Raw genomic sequence first — 17,306 nt, forward strand, 5'->3', positions numbered from 1 at the left:
TTTTAATGGTAGCGTAGGTTAATGTGTGACACACCTTCCCAAATGAAAATGATGGGGAAACTCTGCCACTAGAACATCCAAAAATAATACAATTCCTGATTTCCCTCTGTCTTCACTCTTTGCCTTACAGAGCTTTCATTGGCCCAGAAGAAGTTTGCTCAGTGCCTGGGTGAGTTCAAATTTGAATACATCGGCGATGCCAAAACTGACGACGAGAAGTGCATTGGTGAGTTTTTTTTCCCCCTTTTTGCATGTATTCATTTACATGCATGCATACATTTGCTTATATCGTGCTTTGCTCAGTGTCTGCATACGTGTCATTTCAGATGAATCCTTGCAAGAGTTCTCATCCTTTCTCAGAAACTTGGAAGACCAAAGAGAGCTGATGGTGAGCACAACCAGTTGAGACTTGCACCAAACAACACTCTCTGTTATACATTTCACTCAATTCCTTGCAGGCTAAAAGATATTTTTGGAACATGCCAGCATGGCCATTTGCTTGTGGAGAGACACAATCCGTAATCAGTTTTAACACTGAGTTCAACACACTTCTCAACACATAGTCTGTACAGCGACATCAGTCCTCTGTTTGTTCCTGCATTCTTTAGTCACAGTTTTGCCACAGGAAATGAGTTACATTGCCACAAGTTTTTTGTGTCCTCTCTCACAGAATACTCAGAGATTGCACAAGACTGCTGCTTATGTTGAGTTATGTCACCTCAACTGTGTTGTGTAGGAACTGTACTTTCAAAAACTCGGCAAGAACGTCCAATGGCACTTGGTTTAAGTCATTGCTAAGACTAATAGATGTTATCTGTAATTAACTTAGCAACTTGCTTTTACAGTGTAAAATGTGTAAAAATGAGACAAAAGAAAATATTTCAGTTTTGCCTATTAGATTGACAAATCCCTTCCTCTGGCATATATGTTTTTTTTGTTGTTTTTTTGCATTCTTAAGGTATGAGAGGACTATATATTCTAATAGGTGGTTAACCATCTAGGTAGAAAGGGTTCATGTTGCATGTAGGTCACGTTAGTATTTATTTAGTATGCAGAATTAGAGAGCTGAAGGCCCTGCCTATGACTCAAAGTGCAACAGCTGACAGTTGTCATGAGCTCAGATTTGAGCCCCACCCGTTCATAACACCGCAGCAGGCCAATGACGTTATGGCCCCTTGGCTCACTGGAGTCATGTGTGGAAGGAGCAAAGCTAACAGGTCCTGACAGGGTCAGAAACAGAGTAATGGTAGACAGGAGATGCTCATTCTAACAGTCGCATCATGGGTTGCCTGGGTTATTTCATTACCTAATTTCAGCGTTAAGAGAGTGTCCTTAATTTCTTCAAATTTCTTCAAATGGGGAAAAGTGTCCTATATTTCAAGAAGCTTGATTTGCACCGCAAATATAAATAAATCATAACAGATATGTGCAGAGCTGCATTCATATTGTCGTTCTGAGCCCTTAAACCCATGTTGGTTATTCAAATTGTAAACAAATTAATTCAAAAATAATATTAAAAACAAAACATATATGAAGTTTTTCCCCAATACTGAAATTTACATTTGCTGTTATCAGAGCGCAGCCGTGTTCGATGACGTCACTGGCATGGTACCACTGTGGGCTACTAACGTTATGTCAGGCTACTCTGCTGCTACTCTGACTGAACTGACTAATTTTAACAGTATGGACAGGGAACTGTACAAGTTAACACTAAAAACAGCATTTAAGTAAGAAATTGAATCATCAAATGAAATAATAAAACTGCATATTCTTCACTGTATGAATGAAACGTATACTGATTCTTATATAGACTACTGTCACTTTAAGAACTACAGTAATGCAGGGATAGAATACTGATACACATACACGATTTCTTACAGATATTTACATTAACTTAAGACAAAACCAACTGTTTATGTGAACCTTGTGTTTTTGACACTTTAAATGCAATAAACTGCTAAAGAGAATTTAGTTTAGTGCAGGCGCTGTGACAGCTGGCTGTCTCTGCATTGCGTTTAGGCGTTTGCGCTCGTCAAATTCAAACTGGCAAGGAGCGTCGCCGCCGCGTCAGCAGTTTTAAGTGTCCTACCACAAATAACATTGATAACACATGTGTTATATCACCTTTACTTCCTATTTCGTGTCAGTTCCCCTTAAAGGGAAATGTTTTTTCTATGTGTTTGGGTTTGCTCGCAAAACTTCTGCATTTCTCAGAGAAATCTTGCAAACCCTTGCAAAAGTGTTGTATTCTCTCACAAACTTTCTTGGACAAATACAAAACTTGTGATGGAAATAATTATTATTTTGTGAGCAAATGCAAAGTTTCTTAGGGGAGTGCGATTTATGAGAGAAGGCAAAAGTTTTGCAAAGATTCTTGGGGATCGTAAAACTATTTTTTTGCGAGAGAGTGCAAAGATTTTGCGATCGAATGCAGTTTTGTTGGAACACAAACGTTTTGCAAGTGAACCCAAAAGCATTGATGTCCTTTTAGGGAAGGGCTGGGCTACTAGAAATCCACTTTCCTGCGGAGTTTAGCTCCAACCCTGATAAAGCTCATCTGCTTGTTGCTTTCTAGTTATTCTGAAGACTTGTTTAGCTTGTTCAGGTGTTAGATTGGGGTTAAAGCTTAAATCTGCACGAAAGTATATTCCGAGGTTCTGTGTTGCCCAACCCTGCTTTAGGGGCTCCGTACTATTGCATTCCATTTGGCTTGTCATCACAAGGACCACATAGAATATAGAGCATATGACCCTTATGTTTAATGTTTGTTTTAATTTTAAAAGAATCTGCTAATTTAATTTTAAAAAAAGTCTTCAAATGGATTCGAGAGTGTACTACGCTCTTAGATGAAAGCATTATATCACCTATTACCCAGTGTATTTAGTAAACAAATATGGAAGCAGTGGGGGAAGTGCAGAATTTTATGAATGGCAGCCGTCCAATTTCTGTAGAAATCTGTGGAGCTTTCTGTAGATTTATTACAGTTTCTGTGCAGGTTTAGTCATGACTACGGAATAGATGATGCAATGATGTCACCTTTATTGACATTTAAAATTGAAACCTACAATGTGTTTGCTGAAGTTTTGATGAAAGAAAATCACCCTGTTTCTGCTAATGTTTAATATAATTCAATTAAATGGTCAAATATTATATATCAAATTACTGAATTGCATTTTCACAGATGAGAAACATCACAGAGACACTGATGAAGCCTTTAGAAAAGTTCCGGAAAGAGCAGCTCGGCTCAGCAAAGGTAACAATCTAGATCTTCACTGTCAGCTCCCACATTTAGGGTGTTTGCATTGATTTAATTAAAAGAAATGGAAAACTGTACATTTATTGTAACCAGTTCCATATGTTAAAAATAGTAAGTTCCTCCATTTGATATTTCAGGCCGAGAGAAAGAGGTACGAGAAGGAAACAGAGAAGTACTACAGCTCGCTAGAGAAACTTTTGAACATGTCAGCAAAGAAGAAGGAGCCACAATTACAGGAGGTACTTTACATTTCATTCTTCCCACACACAAGATGAATGTGTAACTATTTTTATAAATGCTGGTTTTCTTTCTCGTGAAAAAACAAATCTGATTTTTAAGTCAAGGTCAATGGTTTTCTATATCCTTTACAATAATGTGTAATGCAGTTGTTTAGTGAAGGTACAGTCTGTCATTATTTCTTCTATATATAAGAAGCTAGGCATTTCACTTGATCGAACAATGTCTGTGGAACATAACCTTTTAAGGCGTGCCCATCAGCCATGAATGTTGTATACATTGAGCACAAAAACCACTAGAGTTATGGTGGGCCATTATGTTCCTCTGGCCCTTATGACGTGTGTTTTTTAGGTCAATGGCTGTGGTTTTAGCACTGGGCTATTTAGTGTCAGACTGGTGTCCACAGCAGACAAACTTCTAAGTATAAGATTCATGGAAATACTGAAGAATGCCAGCCCAGAGGACTGCTACATTTTCTCCAGTTCATAAGACACTTAAGTTGTCATGGGCCATGTACACATTGACTCCAGACAAATATGGTTAGGGATGGTAATTTTGGTCATTCAGTCTAATCTAGTATGCAACAAATTATTATACTGTACATATTTAGACACTGTTACATCTCAAGACAACTTAATTCAACAACTCACAACTCAGTGTGTTAATGCAACACCAATCTGTTGGTGGTGGTTTATAAAATATTTTTAAAAAATCTGATGATTACGTCTTTAGGAATATTAACAATAATAAAAGCTAAAACTAGCTAATGTCACAAACACCATTTGGGTTAAAGTTAAACTATTGGCATCCAATTTTCTTGTTTACAAGAAACATTGCTGTGGTTACTGCAATGCCAACTGAATGAATTTTAGAAGTTTTCCTGTATTTGTTGTTCGCCAGAACACATAACACACTCAGGACAAAAGCTTAAGTGATTCATTCCCACATTTAAATGCAGTTGCCAAAACTTGTCAGTGTGTATGTGAGCATAGACACCTTCAATTGCAAGTTCAAATTCCACGTTTTTTTGGTAAAGCTTTGAGACTTTAAGCCTACATAACTGTGTTTATTTATGATGGAGTTCGCCGTGGAATGTTGCTAAGAGACGTCAGTGTGATGCACTGTATTTAACTGTATTTGCACAACTAATAACTATATTAGTTACTGTTTAGCACTGTTTACATTCACACAATACTTTACTAAATTACATGATCCAAGTCATTTCTTTATTTTCAATGTATAATTTTCAGAATAAGGCCCTTTGTGTGTTGTAAGCCAGGCAACACATGGACAGGCAGAGAGCTTTTTGGAAAAACTTAAGTCACTCTTAATTTTCATGTGATGACTTCTGTTCCTTGTTTTACTCAAAAAGTTCCTTGTCTTTCAGGCAGACGTGTCGGTGGACGTGATGAGACAGCACTTTCAGGAGACGTCTCTGGAGTACGTGTGCAAGCTGCAGGAGATACAGGAGAGGAAGAAGTTTGAGTGTGTTGAGCCTGTGAGTGCATGACCCTTCATCCAGATGGTCATTCAACTTGATTTATTTCAACATGGTTTGCTTTCATGTTTGTCTATCAACAGCATTTGATATGGTTTCACATGCCACAAAAAAGGAAGAAAGCACATTTAATGAAATAGCTCAATGCTGTGAAGCGATTGTACAGCACCAGAATACACGTTACAAATATACATTTATTAATTTATTTATACATATACACTATTTCACCTGTATTGTCATAACACTTAGTAACAAGCTGGCGTGTGCACCAAATAGAATAGCAAAAATAAGGGCTATGTTTGGAATGGCATACTGGCATAATTAAAACATTGGCATGTTGTAAGTTTGCAAATTTTATACAAAACTGAGTTGAAAATGAATAAATTAAACTTTGATTATAAAAGTGGACACTATGTATATACAGGTAAGTTACATAATAACAATATTGGTAACCATAATCCTATTTACATTAGTCTGTTATGCTCACCAAGGCTGCATTTATTTGTTTAAAAATACTGAGGAAAAAGTGTAGCCTACCTTACATCAAATAAATAAATGAAATAGAATTATATTCAGTGAGAGCTGTAAGTACAGCATGGTTACATTGGTACAATTACCACACACAAAAGCCTCTTTTAAATATGGGTTTGTCCAGGCCATTTGCAAGTGGGTCTATTTGGGCCCGCATTCTCACTAATTCACCTAGTACACACAATTTAATGATTTGCATAAGCACATAAATTAGTATCCTTCTAATTTAGCTGAGTGTTTATCAGAGCAAATATTTACCTGATTACTTTCCAGTTTATGGATGCCTGTTTTACTTTCTACTTGCATGAAACCGTGTTCTTTGACATCACATAGAGATTTAGACAAAAACATATATGAACATGGTAATGTTTGTCCTAGTGGATATAAAAAAAATGTTTCTCTCATTCCCTTCTTCCCCCCTCTCTCTCTTGTGCAGATGCTGGCCTTCTTTCAGACTGTATTTACTTTCTATCATCAGGGATATGAGTTGGCCAAAGATTTTGATCATTACAAAAAGGCCCTTCAAATCAATATTCAAAATGTAAGTAAAAACTTTCATAATGTTTTTTACTTTAATACACTACATTTTAAATCTTTTTTTTGAACGATTTACTCATAAAGATTTGTAAAATATATATTTTTAATTTCATATATACAATGAATGAGTAAAATATTAAACATAAACAGCATAACTGTTTATCAACTCATGTAGAGTGATTTGCCAAGATGTATCGGTCTTCACTCACGTTCTTCTGGTTAATGCTATTGGCTCGCTGAGTGACATGGAAAGAGAGTTTCCAAGACAGGATACAGCAGCGTTTTGAGAGGGCCAAGGTTTCCAAGGGAAACTTAAAGGCCTTTGTTTGCATTGACCTTCCATTGTGTTTAACTCCTAAGCCGGAAGTTTGAGAGCCGACTTCCTCCCTTGTCCTATTTGATTGGACCGCGTCACTGTCCTCGCTGGTGTTTTGTTTTGAATCAGTTATAAATCACTTGTGATGGTCAGGGTCAGAGTTCTGAGGATGTATAGATTGAAAACATGGATTAGCATGTTTAAGCACATTGATGGAATTCCCAAAATCTTTGGAATATATTGGTAAATTACTCAGTGTAAATTCCCAGTTATCCTGGGAATACCCTGAGTTACCCAGGCCCTCACAGAATTTGTAAAACTTAATCAATGATTGTGTTAGTTTGTGCCTCTGCTTTCAGACTCGGAGTCGTTTTGAGGGCACACGCTCTGAGGTGTACGAGTTATTGAAGAGAATCAAAGAGTCGCCACAGGAGTACAGACAGACCAGCCCCATCAGCAGCGAGGGCTATCTTTACATGCAGGAGAAACGTACGCAAGACTAATTTTATGATGGAGCTCTTACTTGTACTGACTGTCATGCCAAAATATCCTGCGCTTTGCTGGTTGCATTACTGATAGTTATTGCTTTTTCTGCAGGACCTCCTCCTTTTGGATCCAGCTGGGTGAAACGCTATTGCACGTTTGTCAAAGAACAAAAAATTCTACACATGAAAACGTTTGACCAGAGATCAGGCGGGAAGCTTGTAAGTTCTCATCACACATGACACATTAGTCTTGATAATGGCATGTTTCATATCATATTAATCTATTGCTGATCTGCTGTTCACAGAATGTTCTGTATCCTTTCAGGGTGAGACGGACTCTGTTACAATGAAGTCTTGTGTCCGCAAAACCACAGACACACTTGACAGGAGGTTCTGCCTAGACATAGAGATCACAGATCGGTATGTTGGCCATGCCTCCGGTTATAATGGTTTGCATGAATAAATCGAATAATGCGTTTGAAATAATGTTGTTTATGCACCGAAATAAAAACTTTTACAATGTTTTACTATGACACACATGTAACCCCGTATTCCTTGACAAGTAGATTTTTTTTTGCTTAAAGGTGCCATGTGTAAAAATTGAGGTAAAAATATCCAAAAAATGAGCTACACGCATCAAAAGAATGAGAAGAAATAAGGGCAATGATGTAATTAAAAAAATGTCAAGTTATAGTGCTGCAGATATATCAACCTTAATTAGCATTAGCATTACTAGCCACGGCCCGACAGGTGTCGTAATACCATTTTCGGCCATGGGAGGCGGTATGCAGGCAACATAACCACCAGCCAACCTGCAATACACGAATAACTCGCACGGCTTGTGGGCGTTCTTGAACCTGATGTCAATCGTGTGGAAAGTACCATAGACAGTAGGAAAGTACAGCCCACTACTTTATTTCAATTCAGGGAAGAGAGCGGAAGGATGGTTGAAGCCTTTGGCAAGAGACCCCTACAACCACCGCGCTCTGATCAAGCACAAATCAAATCAGCTAAGAAAAGGACCGCTCGTCACGGTCCGGGCTCGAAAGCGCGGGGGGGACGGCGAGCGAACTGCAGCGCATAGCCCTGTTTTACAACGTTCAGCACCCATTCTGACACGCCCGGGATCGCTCCCCATGCTTTCGCACGCATAGCTAGGGGCAGAATGGTCTCCGTGTTCTGACCGCCGCACTGCGCGGGTTCGAGAAACTGAAACGGAAATATCAACACGGCGCGCGCGCCCTCGTTGTCTGAAGAGTGCTGCTCGCTGACGACAGCAGCGGCTGTTTCACATTCAATGACTCGGTCGCTAAGGACGGAGAACAATTTGTGCCGCGAACAGGTCATTTGTAGCCTACTGTATCTTTCAACAGTGTTCGTGTTTTTTTTACTATAGTAGAGATGATCGGTTCACGTGCGCTGTCTGATGTTTACTGCATCACTCGACATGGAGAGGTTGGGTAAAGTAATAATTACAAGAGCTTCACGGTTATCAGATACAAGCATTCAACGGCCCTGTAGTATATATATATATATATATAAATATAGGTTATTTGTGTTTGCGCACGTGATATCAGGAAGCAATGTAATAACGTTACCTGTAATACACACATGATAGCGATGCGCAAATCGAGTGTGTGTGTGTGTGTCACAAATCATTATTGTTTCTTCAACTTATTAAAATATCTTACTTTACTGCAACTATCTGTTTCTGCTTCTTTATCATATTTATAGTGTGTGATTTACAAAATACCATATCCTACATCACATATTTTGACATGTGAGGTATACTGCCCCCATCTGGTATGGAATGTGGAGTATGACTTGATTTTTTTTGCCAGACAATTACACATGGCACCTTTAAAGGGGACATGAAATAGAAAATCAAAATGTCCATTGTATTTACACATAATAGTTTACTCTACAATACAAACTTACTGCAAGTTTCTTACCCAGCTCCCCCGTTGAAAATAAATTGAATTGAGTTGAAACACCCCTTAACAGCCATGTGTAAATCAAGGATGTGTACTCTTAACAACTCATGTCTGTCCACCGATCACAAGAGTGGTACTGCTGTTGAGCAAAACCTTCGGAAGTTATTTTGTCCCTGGGTGTAGACAAACTGCACTTCCAAAAATGGTGTTTGGTCATCTCATTTGACACTTTTTTTTTTCTTTTTTTTTTTGAGGACATCGTTGTGGTTGCATTAGATAATTTTTTTAAGTTTGCCAACTGCTTTGTGATAGAGAATGAACATAATATAAAGATCTGAAAATGTATTTTATGACCCCTTTGAAAACAAATCCAACAAAATTAGTATGTTTTTTATGTTTTTAAGGTTTATACATTTAACTTATGATGATAATAAACAGGAAAAGAAAAACAATAGGACCGTAAAACCCTCTGAAACTACTGGGTTTAACATGAGTGCGAGACAAATTCGATTTGTTGGTTCTACATCTCATTTGTCAGAGGATAAGGACAATCTAAATATTTTGATCATCCATGATACACTCATTAATCAAAGCCAAAGCTGAACCGGGCAGAGTGTATGATGAACGCTAATCGTGTGCTTCACGAGGCTGGTTAGTGGAATCTTTTAAACAGCACATCAGAATGTTTCCAAATTAGGATATGACTCAATCTCAGAATTAATATGCCTTTGATGTCCATAATCCAAGGTATTTCCAAGTGAAAAGGATCTTAAAAAAAAATTACTGGATTTTGGTCTGTTTCGAATAGTTTGGACAGTCAAAGTTAATGGACACCCCAGATTTGTGCTTGTGTACTAGAGCTGCACGATTAATTGTTAAAAGATTGCAATATCGATTCAAACTCACGCAATCTCATTCGTAAATGACAACATTTCGCCTGTGTCTATTAAACCTGGAACGTTGTAACGTTCAGATCTGCATCTGCGCTACCGTTGATCCAGCGAGAGCAGTTGTAATGTGTAAATATGAAACCGCTTCACAAACAGTCTTTTCAACCACACAGTATCAAAAACATTCATATATTCACAGAAGAACTGGAATAAAAGTTTATAGTTCACACATACGCAAACACGATCAAAATAGAGTAAATCACCTTTTGAAAGTATATAACTTGACACTTCAAATAACAATTGTATATATTACATTGTTATGCCACCAGGTGGTGACAAGAGATTTGTTAAAAAAAAAAAAAAACTGATTCATGTTCCCAGTAATGAAACAATGAAGTATTTATGAGTCATTGAATCATTCATTCATTTTTTTTATATAATTCATTCAGATTTATTAAACATTTTAAATAGACTGCAGCATTTATCTTTTTTTTTTCAGAACCTCTAGTAAATTACATGTTTTTTTGTTTTTTTTTTGTCTGTTCTGAATCGTGAGAGAATTGTGATCTCAGTATGAAACCAAAAATCATGCAGCACTAATGTGTACTTTTCTCCTGTATGTAAAGATAGCCCTCGCTTCTGAAGGGACTGGCCTTTCTGTATTCCTTTTATTCTCTTCATTAACTTACCTCAAAGTGTGTGCCCTCAAAACAACTCTGTGTCTGATGTAGAGGCACAACCTCAAAATAATAGAAACATGAAACGGAAAGGCACTTTACGGTTACTACATTTTGATAGAACAATTATGGAGCTGTTTAGAAATGAGTCATGCACTAAAAGACAAATAATCTACAATAAACAAGCAATTGTGTTCAGTTTTAATTTTGTATATAGCAGCAGGCTAATAAGTCTGTGTGGTTGGTTGTTGTTTTCTAGACCAGGCACAGTGCTGACAGTCCAGGCAGTCTCAGAGGATGACCACAGATTCTGGATGCATGCGATGGGAGGAAAGGAGCCGGTGTGTCAATCCCTCACTTCAACTTCAAGCTATATTCAGTCAAAATAATTATCTGATTATCAGTTGACAAAACATGAGGTTAATTTAAATTGTAATAATATTGAAAAACATAAAAAAACATAGTTTTATTTTTTATCCTCTACCGACCCTAAACTTTTGAATGGTAGTTTGTACTTCAAAGCATTTTAATGATCAGTAATAGTCTCTTGTTTGGGATATAAATTCAGGTCTGTTTGGTGTAATGTGTTTCATGCTTGCCTGGTTTGTGTTTTCTGATGTTTATCTCTCATGCACAGATGCAGTATCTCAACCGGACACATTCAAGAGAAAGAGGAAGTGAGTGAACTCACTTAAATATCAGAGCTACTGTTTACAGCTAAAGTTTACCTTTTATTGTAGTGCTTATGCACAAAAAATAAGTTATCCGATGCTTGTACTTATTGATGGTGCATATATTGTGATGACATTTGTGTATTCCATAGTTGATGCCCAGTTGGATGATGTTGGGATAAGCTTTGTGAAAAATGCAATAAACGCCATTGAAGCCAGAGGTAACTCCCAGTAATGTTTTAATATATGAACATCATATACAAAATAAGTAACAGCATGTTGTAATGCATATAAAAACATATTAGGCATTATTTACAGTTTATTGTCTAACAACAAAGGAAAACTCATCTGCTAAAACCTTCAATGAGGTCACACAATGTAGTAACACCCTCTGAACACTAGAGAGCAGAATGATCTAGCAGTTTTTCTCATCCCAAACCAACAACCTGTTGTGCTTCATTCTGGACAATGCAGGGAAAGCTCAGTGTGCTATTTATTTTTTTCCAGATCAACTGGGATGGTTATAGAGTACCTAACTTCTATCGTTTTGTTTGTTTTTCTGCAGGTATTAATGATCAGGGTCTGTACAGAGTGGTTGGAGTCAGTTCAAAAGTACAGAAGCTTGTCAGTTTTATGATTGGTAAGTTGAGCCTTGTTTGATAGGTCTGTAATTGTTGGTCAGATTTAGGTGATTTTCTTTGAAGCCCCATAATTGTATCTAGAGCCAATGTCCTATTGAGTCTCATTGGCATTCAGACATTCACCTTGTCTGGTGTCTGTCTGTATGTCCCTTTGTCCTGTCCTTTAGGTCAGCGGTCCCCAACCTTTTTTCCGCCATGGACCGGTTTGATATCAGACAATTTTTTCACGGACCGGCCTTTAATGTGTGGTGGATAAATACAACAAAATCAAATGATATGATCGGCATAAAAACTGGGGTATTATTTAAATATAATCAGGGTGCGATTTGTGAAAAAAACAGAGGGGGGGATGTTTTGAAACATTTTTATTCATAAAAATAGATCATGAGAACATGAACTTCATCACTGCATTTGGAGGAATTGTAAAATCTTTTTTCTTATTAACTGAAGTAGCCTAACGTAATATTTTTACTCTAATAGCTTATCTTTCCCCACACATATGAACTGTGATCATGCAATAGCGTTAACTTTACATCGCGATCAGTGTTGTGCATGAACGCAATGAACGTGAACGAGAGCGGCGCTCTGGCAGGTATGAGCAGCACGCGCAGTTCACGTTCACGCTCATTTGAAAAGTCAGGTTTTACCAGGGCTTAATCCTCGATCGTTTCACTCAGTGGAAAATGTCAAAAAGACAGGAAAGTTTGCTTAACTTTTTCAAATACGCTGGACAAGATCCCAAACAAGCAAACATCGTTTCCGCTGATCAAAAAGGAGACCACGGTGGACACAGTAGCCTAGTGTCGATATCTCGTTATTTCGACATAAATAAGGGGACATTCTAATCTGCATTAAGCCACATTAAGCGTTCTTATAGCCTAATGGTTTTCTATGGGAGGAAAATGCTTAACCGTTCATATTATGCGCTCATCTGATTTTTTTGTACATAGCATAGCCTATTTGTTAGGATTTTAGTATCATAATGATTAGGCTAATAAATGCATGCACAATTATCCGTGAACTTGATTTGAACAAATGCCTTTCAACTTGTGTGTGCAAAATTCAGAATTAAATTAATGTGCAGAAATGTGTACAAATAGAGAGTAGGATATGTAGGCCTACTATACTGTTGAAGCCATTAAAAAAGCGCGTTTCATATTTGTTAAAATATTATAATGTTTTTTGGTTTTTTTTCATTGATTTCCATTTGATTTATGAAAAGTGAACAGCACGACCGAGATAGGATGCGCAATATGGGACATGCGCGGGTCAGACATGATAACCGTTGAAGTTGAAGTTGTTATAGAAAGCCTTTCTTTAAAGTGAATTTCGTTTTGTATAAATTGTATCTTAATTTTAATAAATTGTTCATCAACCAATTGCCTGTATTTAATGAATAGGCCGACGAAACAAATATAGCCTAACGGAGGCGCCCGCGCGCTCACATGCGCACGTGAACTACAGCACATCCTAACTTAACGAAACTCAGTGTATGCCTCACACAGACATGACAAATACATCAAATACACAAAGCTTGAAATGTCTTTAAACGAAATAATTAGAAAAAGGCTACTCTCTGATTATGTAATCCATTATTAGGCTTATGTTCATTTCTCTCTATAAGCGCGTTCACACGGAGATGGCGATCGTCAACTTCATCTTTGCAGCCGAGTCGACACTTTTAGAGAAAACACTTGTTTATTAATACAAATCAATACACGCGTCACCGGATTTACAGATGCACGCACACATATTATTTCGAAATAACGAGATATTGTGTTGAAATAACATTATTATTAATAATAGCCTACATCTTTGTTAAAATAATTTAACAAATGAACGTGAACTAGTTCATTTTTAGATATGTGAACTTAGTTCATTTTTTTTTAAAAAAGAACTATGAACATGAACTAGTTCATTATCATCTGTGTGAACTGAACTTTGAGCTAGTTCTTTTTAAGTATGAACTGGCACAACACTGATCGCGATGCTGAGCTACAGTGAAATGATAGAAAAGACATGATCTGTGTTAGCAATTCGCCTCATTCGCGCAAACTGGATGCGCGAATGAGTCTCGCGTCTACCGCGACGCGCTAAACACCGCGCAGCAGGACCTCTAGACGCGCGTTACATTGACTTAACATTGAAATCACTCGCGCCAGACGCTCAAGAGTGAGTGAGTAATCATTTTAAAATAAAATCGACTTTAATCAAACCACGGATCCGTGATAAGTTTTGTGATCCGTCTCGCCGTTAATGGAGTAGCACTGATCACTTTGAGGGGGGGATACATTTATCCCCACCGGGGATACAAATAATTAAGCAGAGGCAGGGATACATTGACCAGAAAGGGGGAAATCCCACGCATCCCCCCCGGCAAATCGCACCCTGAATATAATAATAAACGTGAATCCAATGTGTTGATACTCGCAATTTTATTAGCAGCGTCTTCGTAACATCGCGCCAACAACATAACATGAATAACATCCTCTCTGCCTAAATGTTTTTTTTTTTTTTTTTTTTTTTTTTGGGAAATAATGCAAGTTATTTATTCTTTTTGTGCGGCCCGGTACCAAATGACCCACGGACCGGTACCGGTCCGCGGCCCGGGGGTTGGGGACCGTTGCTTTAGGTGACACCTGACTCCATTACTGCAGGCTGGCAATCAGATTTCCGGACACTTTCTCCCTCTTTCTCTCTCTCTCTGTCTCTCTCTCTGTCACTTTTCCTTGATCCTATTTCACGTCTCCCAAAAACCCGACACGATCTGATCACGCTCTATCATCATCTCTCTTATGCTCCTGTTCCATGCTCTTCTTTCTTTCTTTCTTTCTTTCTTTCTTTCTTTCTTTCTTTCTTTCTTTCTTTCTTTCTTTCTTTCTTTCGCTCTCTCTCGCTCTCTCTCCTTCAGTCGTAGCATGAGCTGGTATCTCTCTGCTCTGAATGCTAAATGCTGTGTCGAGTCGGCAGGCTGCCTGTGCCCCTGCTGCTACATGAACTCAGCCACTCCAGAGTCTAATAGCCATTAACACTCTATACTGATCCACTGTCCTCATCTGAGAACAGCCTGAGCCCTTGTAGTTGGTTCATGAACTTAAAAACCTGCCAAATGTCCAGAGCACAACCAACTATCCATCTCATTTTCAAATTCAGAGCACTGTCATTAACAGGTTCCGCTGTTGCTGGATTATATCCACACATTCTCTTTATTTAAAGGGACAGTTCATCCAAAAATGAAAATCATTTAATCCTCATTTGTTTTTCCAAACCTGTATGAAGATATTTTAAAGAATATGTGTAACCAGTTTCTTTTCCCATTGACTTCCATTCTATTCTATTTATTTTCCATACAATGGAAGTCAATTGGAAACTGAAACTATTTGGTTAACAACATTCTTCAAAATATATTAGTTTGTGTCCCACGGAATAAGGAAATTCATACAGGTTTGAAACAACTTTAGGGTGAATAAATGATTTCGGGTGGACTAAAGCTTTAAGGTCTACACAATTAGACTTTAATAACAATTTTGTATTAATGGTGTAGGGTTATGTAAGTGAACCTTTACAAAGAGATCGTCCAAGAATCCAGATGAATCCGTTCCACAGCAATATCATCATAACGCCTGTATTCCAATTTAAATTGCTATATTTGTTTTATTGACAGACTCTTTCTCACAATGTGACTCGGGAGGATGAGCATATATTATGTTGTATTGAGATGTCGGTAGAATGCAAATTGAGTGTTAAGATGAAACCACATAGTGCTAAAAAGTTATCTGTATCAGAGACGTGATGTGCTCACAAGTCACAGCACTTAAGGATCCATTGTGCTCACAGGAACACTGGTTGAAAACTCATGTCACTTTAATAAAGCAATAAGCCATGAGGGGTCAAGCGACTGTTATCATGTTTCAACAACAATTGCAGAACCTGATCAATCTTATAACAACTTCTAGTTTAAACAAAAAATTTAAGCAGCAAAACGGTCTTGAACATTAATAATAATCAGTTTTTTTGTAGCACTGAAGACTGGAGTAATGGCTACTGAAAATGCAGCTTTTGCCAATACATGACATAAAATCATAAAGATCATTTATTCATATATTTAATTTAACAGTGCACAGTATTACTGGCTTTGCTGTATTTTTGATCAAATTAATGTAGACTTCTGCAAAACTTATTTCAAAAACATAAACAAATATTTTTACTCCAAACTTTCAACAGTAGTTTCAAGTTTGTGTACACAGTATGTGTATTCCAGGCTGTCTGAGGGTTGAGTTGAGGGTATAGAACATCAGCGTTTTAAAGGAGAGCAGAACTGGGAAAGAGAATTTATCTCTCTCGATCTCTTCTCTGCCGTTTGTGTCGTCAACAGCAGACTGCATTATAAAATGTAAATAGTTTAGAACAGGTTGGAGCACGTTGAATTCAGCGACTTGACTGAATGCCATCAGACTTGCAGTTTAAGACCGAGAATATTTATATGCCTTTGCAAATAGCACACATTGGTTCAAACTGTCAGGTTTTGATTGAGAATTAATTTACTTGTATGACTAAAATGTTGTACATAAGTGACCTAAGACATTTTTTGATTATCTACTGTGTTATATAAAAACACACTAAGACATTACCATGGTAACAACCAAAAAGAGATGTGATTGTCAGTGCTTTGGCTTAATTATTCAAAAGTGCAAAAACACTCAAGTTACAAACTCAAAGCAGAAAGTTTTAAACATTTGCATACTCTTTGTGCAACCTCATTGCAGGAAAGTATTTATATATCCATAAATCCATATGTGAGCAGTGATACTACCTCAAATGTAGAAGAAAAATTAACTGAATTGATCAATTCTCCATATGTCTGCCCCTCAAATCGCCTGTACCCTGACCCTCAGCCCTTCTCTCTCTCACTTTCTTTATCTTTCTCATTGTACTTCATCTATACTGAGCATCCTAATCGGGTCCTAGTAGGGTTACACTAAAACTGGCTTAGAAATGTTTTACCACGAGGTTATCATTTATTTATGCTTCTTTTTTTTTTTTATTGCGATTTTAGGCATTACAGGGATTATTCAAAACAAATAAATAGAAAAGAACAAAGGGAGATTAGCACATCACAAGTCAAACATACAAGTGAAACATGAAACCTCCATCTGAATCCCTTATTTCTGCTTCTTCTAAGTGTGTTTTGTGTTTATTTTGATTGTACCATTTTACTGTTGTCCCAGACTTTTCAAAATGCACTACCGTTTAGGGTCTTTTTTAAAGAAATTATGCTTTTATCCAGCATTCATAATGTTGCAAAAATTATATTTCAAATGAAGGCTGTTCTTTTGAACTTTCTATTCATCAAATAATTCAAGAATCCTGCATTTTTTAAATTATAGTTTCCACAAAAATATTAAGCGGCACAACTGTTTTTTTTACAGCGATATTAAAAAATTAGAAAAATGTTTCTTAAGCACTGAGTCCTCATATTAGAATGATTTCTGAAGGACAGTGAAGACTGGAGTAATGGCTGCTGGAAAACAAAAACAGATTTCCCATCATAGAAATAAATTACATTTTAAAATATATTAAAATAGAAAACAGTTACAGTATATTTTAAATTGTAATGTTTCACACTATTTATG

General features: G+C 37.2%; 1 protein-coding gene across 2 annotated transcripts in view; it reads left to right on the forward strand.

The window, feature by feature from the left end:
- The window catches only part of arhgap10 (Rho GTPase activating protein 10), a 71,178-nt gene that overhangs the window by 26,488 nt on the left and 27,384 nt on the right, over nt 1-17,306 (forward strand). For both annotated transcript variants that reach the window (XM_079615784.1, XM_079615783.1), the window contains exons 2-14: nt 131-226; nt 327-388; nt 3,182-3,253; nt 3,394-3,495; nt 4,881-4,991; nt 5,959-6,063; nt 6,735-6,864; nt 6,973-7,079; nt 7,186-7,280; nt 10,621-10,702; nt 10,999-11,038; nt 11,185-11,253; nt 11,598-11,672. In XM_079615784.1, the coding sequence (XP_079471910.1) occupies nt 131-226; nt 327-388; nt 3,182-3,253; nt 3,394-3,495; nt 4,881-4,991; nt 5,959-6,063; nt 6,735-6,864; nt 6,973-7,079; nt 7,186-7,280; nt 10,621-10,702; nt 10,999-11,038; nt 11,185-11,253; nt 11,598-11,672 (1,146 nt within the window). The remainder of the gene's footprint in view (nt 1-130; nt 227-326; nt 389-3,181; nt 3,254-3,393; nt 3,496-4,880; nt 4,992-5,958; nt 6,064-6,734; nt 6,865-6,972; nt 7,080-7,185; nt 7,281-10,620; nt 10,703-10,998; nt 11,039-11,184; nt 11,254-11,597; nt 11,673-17,306) is intronic.

The sequence above is a fragment of the Phoxinus phoxinus genome (genome assembly GCF_949152265.1).
Source record: "Phoxinus phoxinus genome assembly, chromosome: 6".
Taxonomy (NCBI): domain Eukaryota; kingdom Metazoa; phylum Chordata; class Actinopteri; order Cypriniformes; family Leuciscidae; genus Phoxinus; species Phoxinus phoxinus.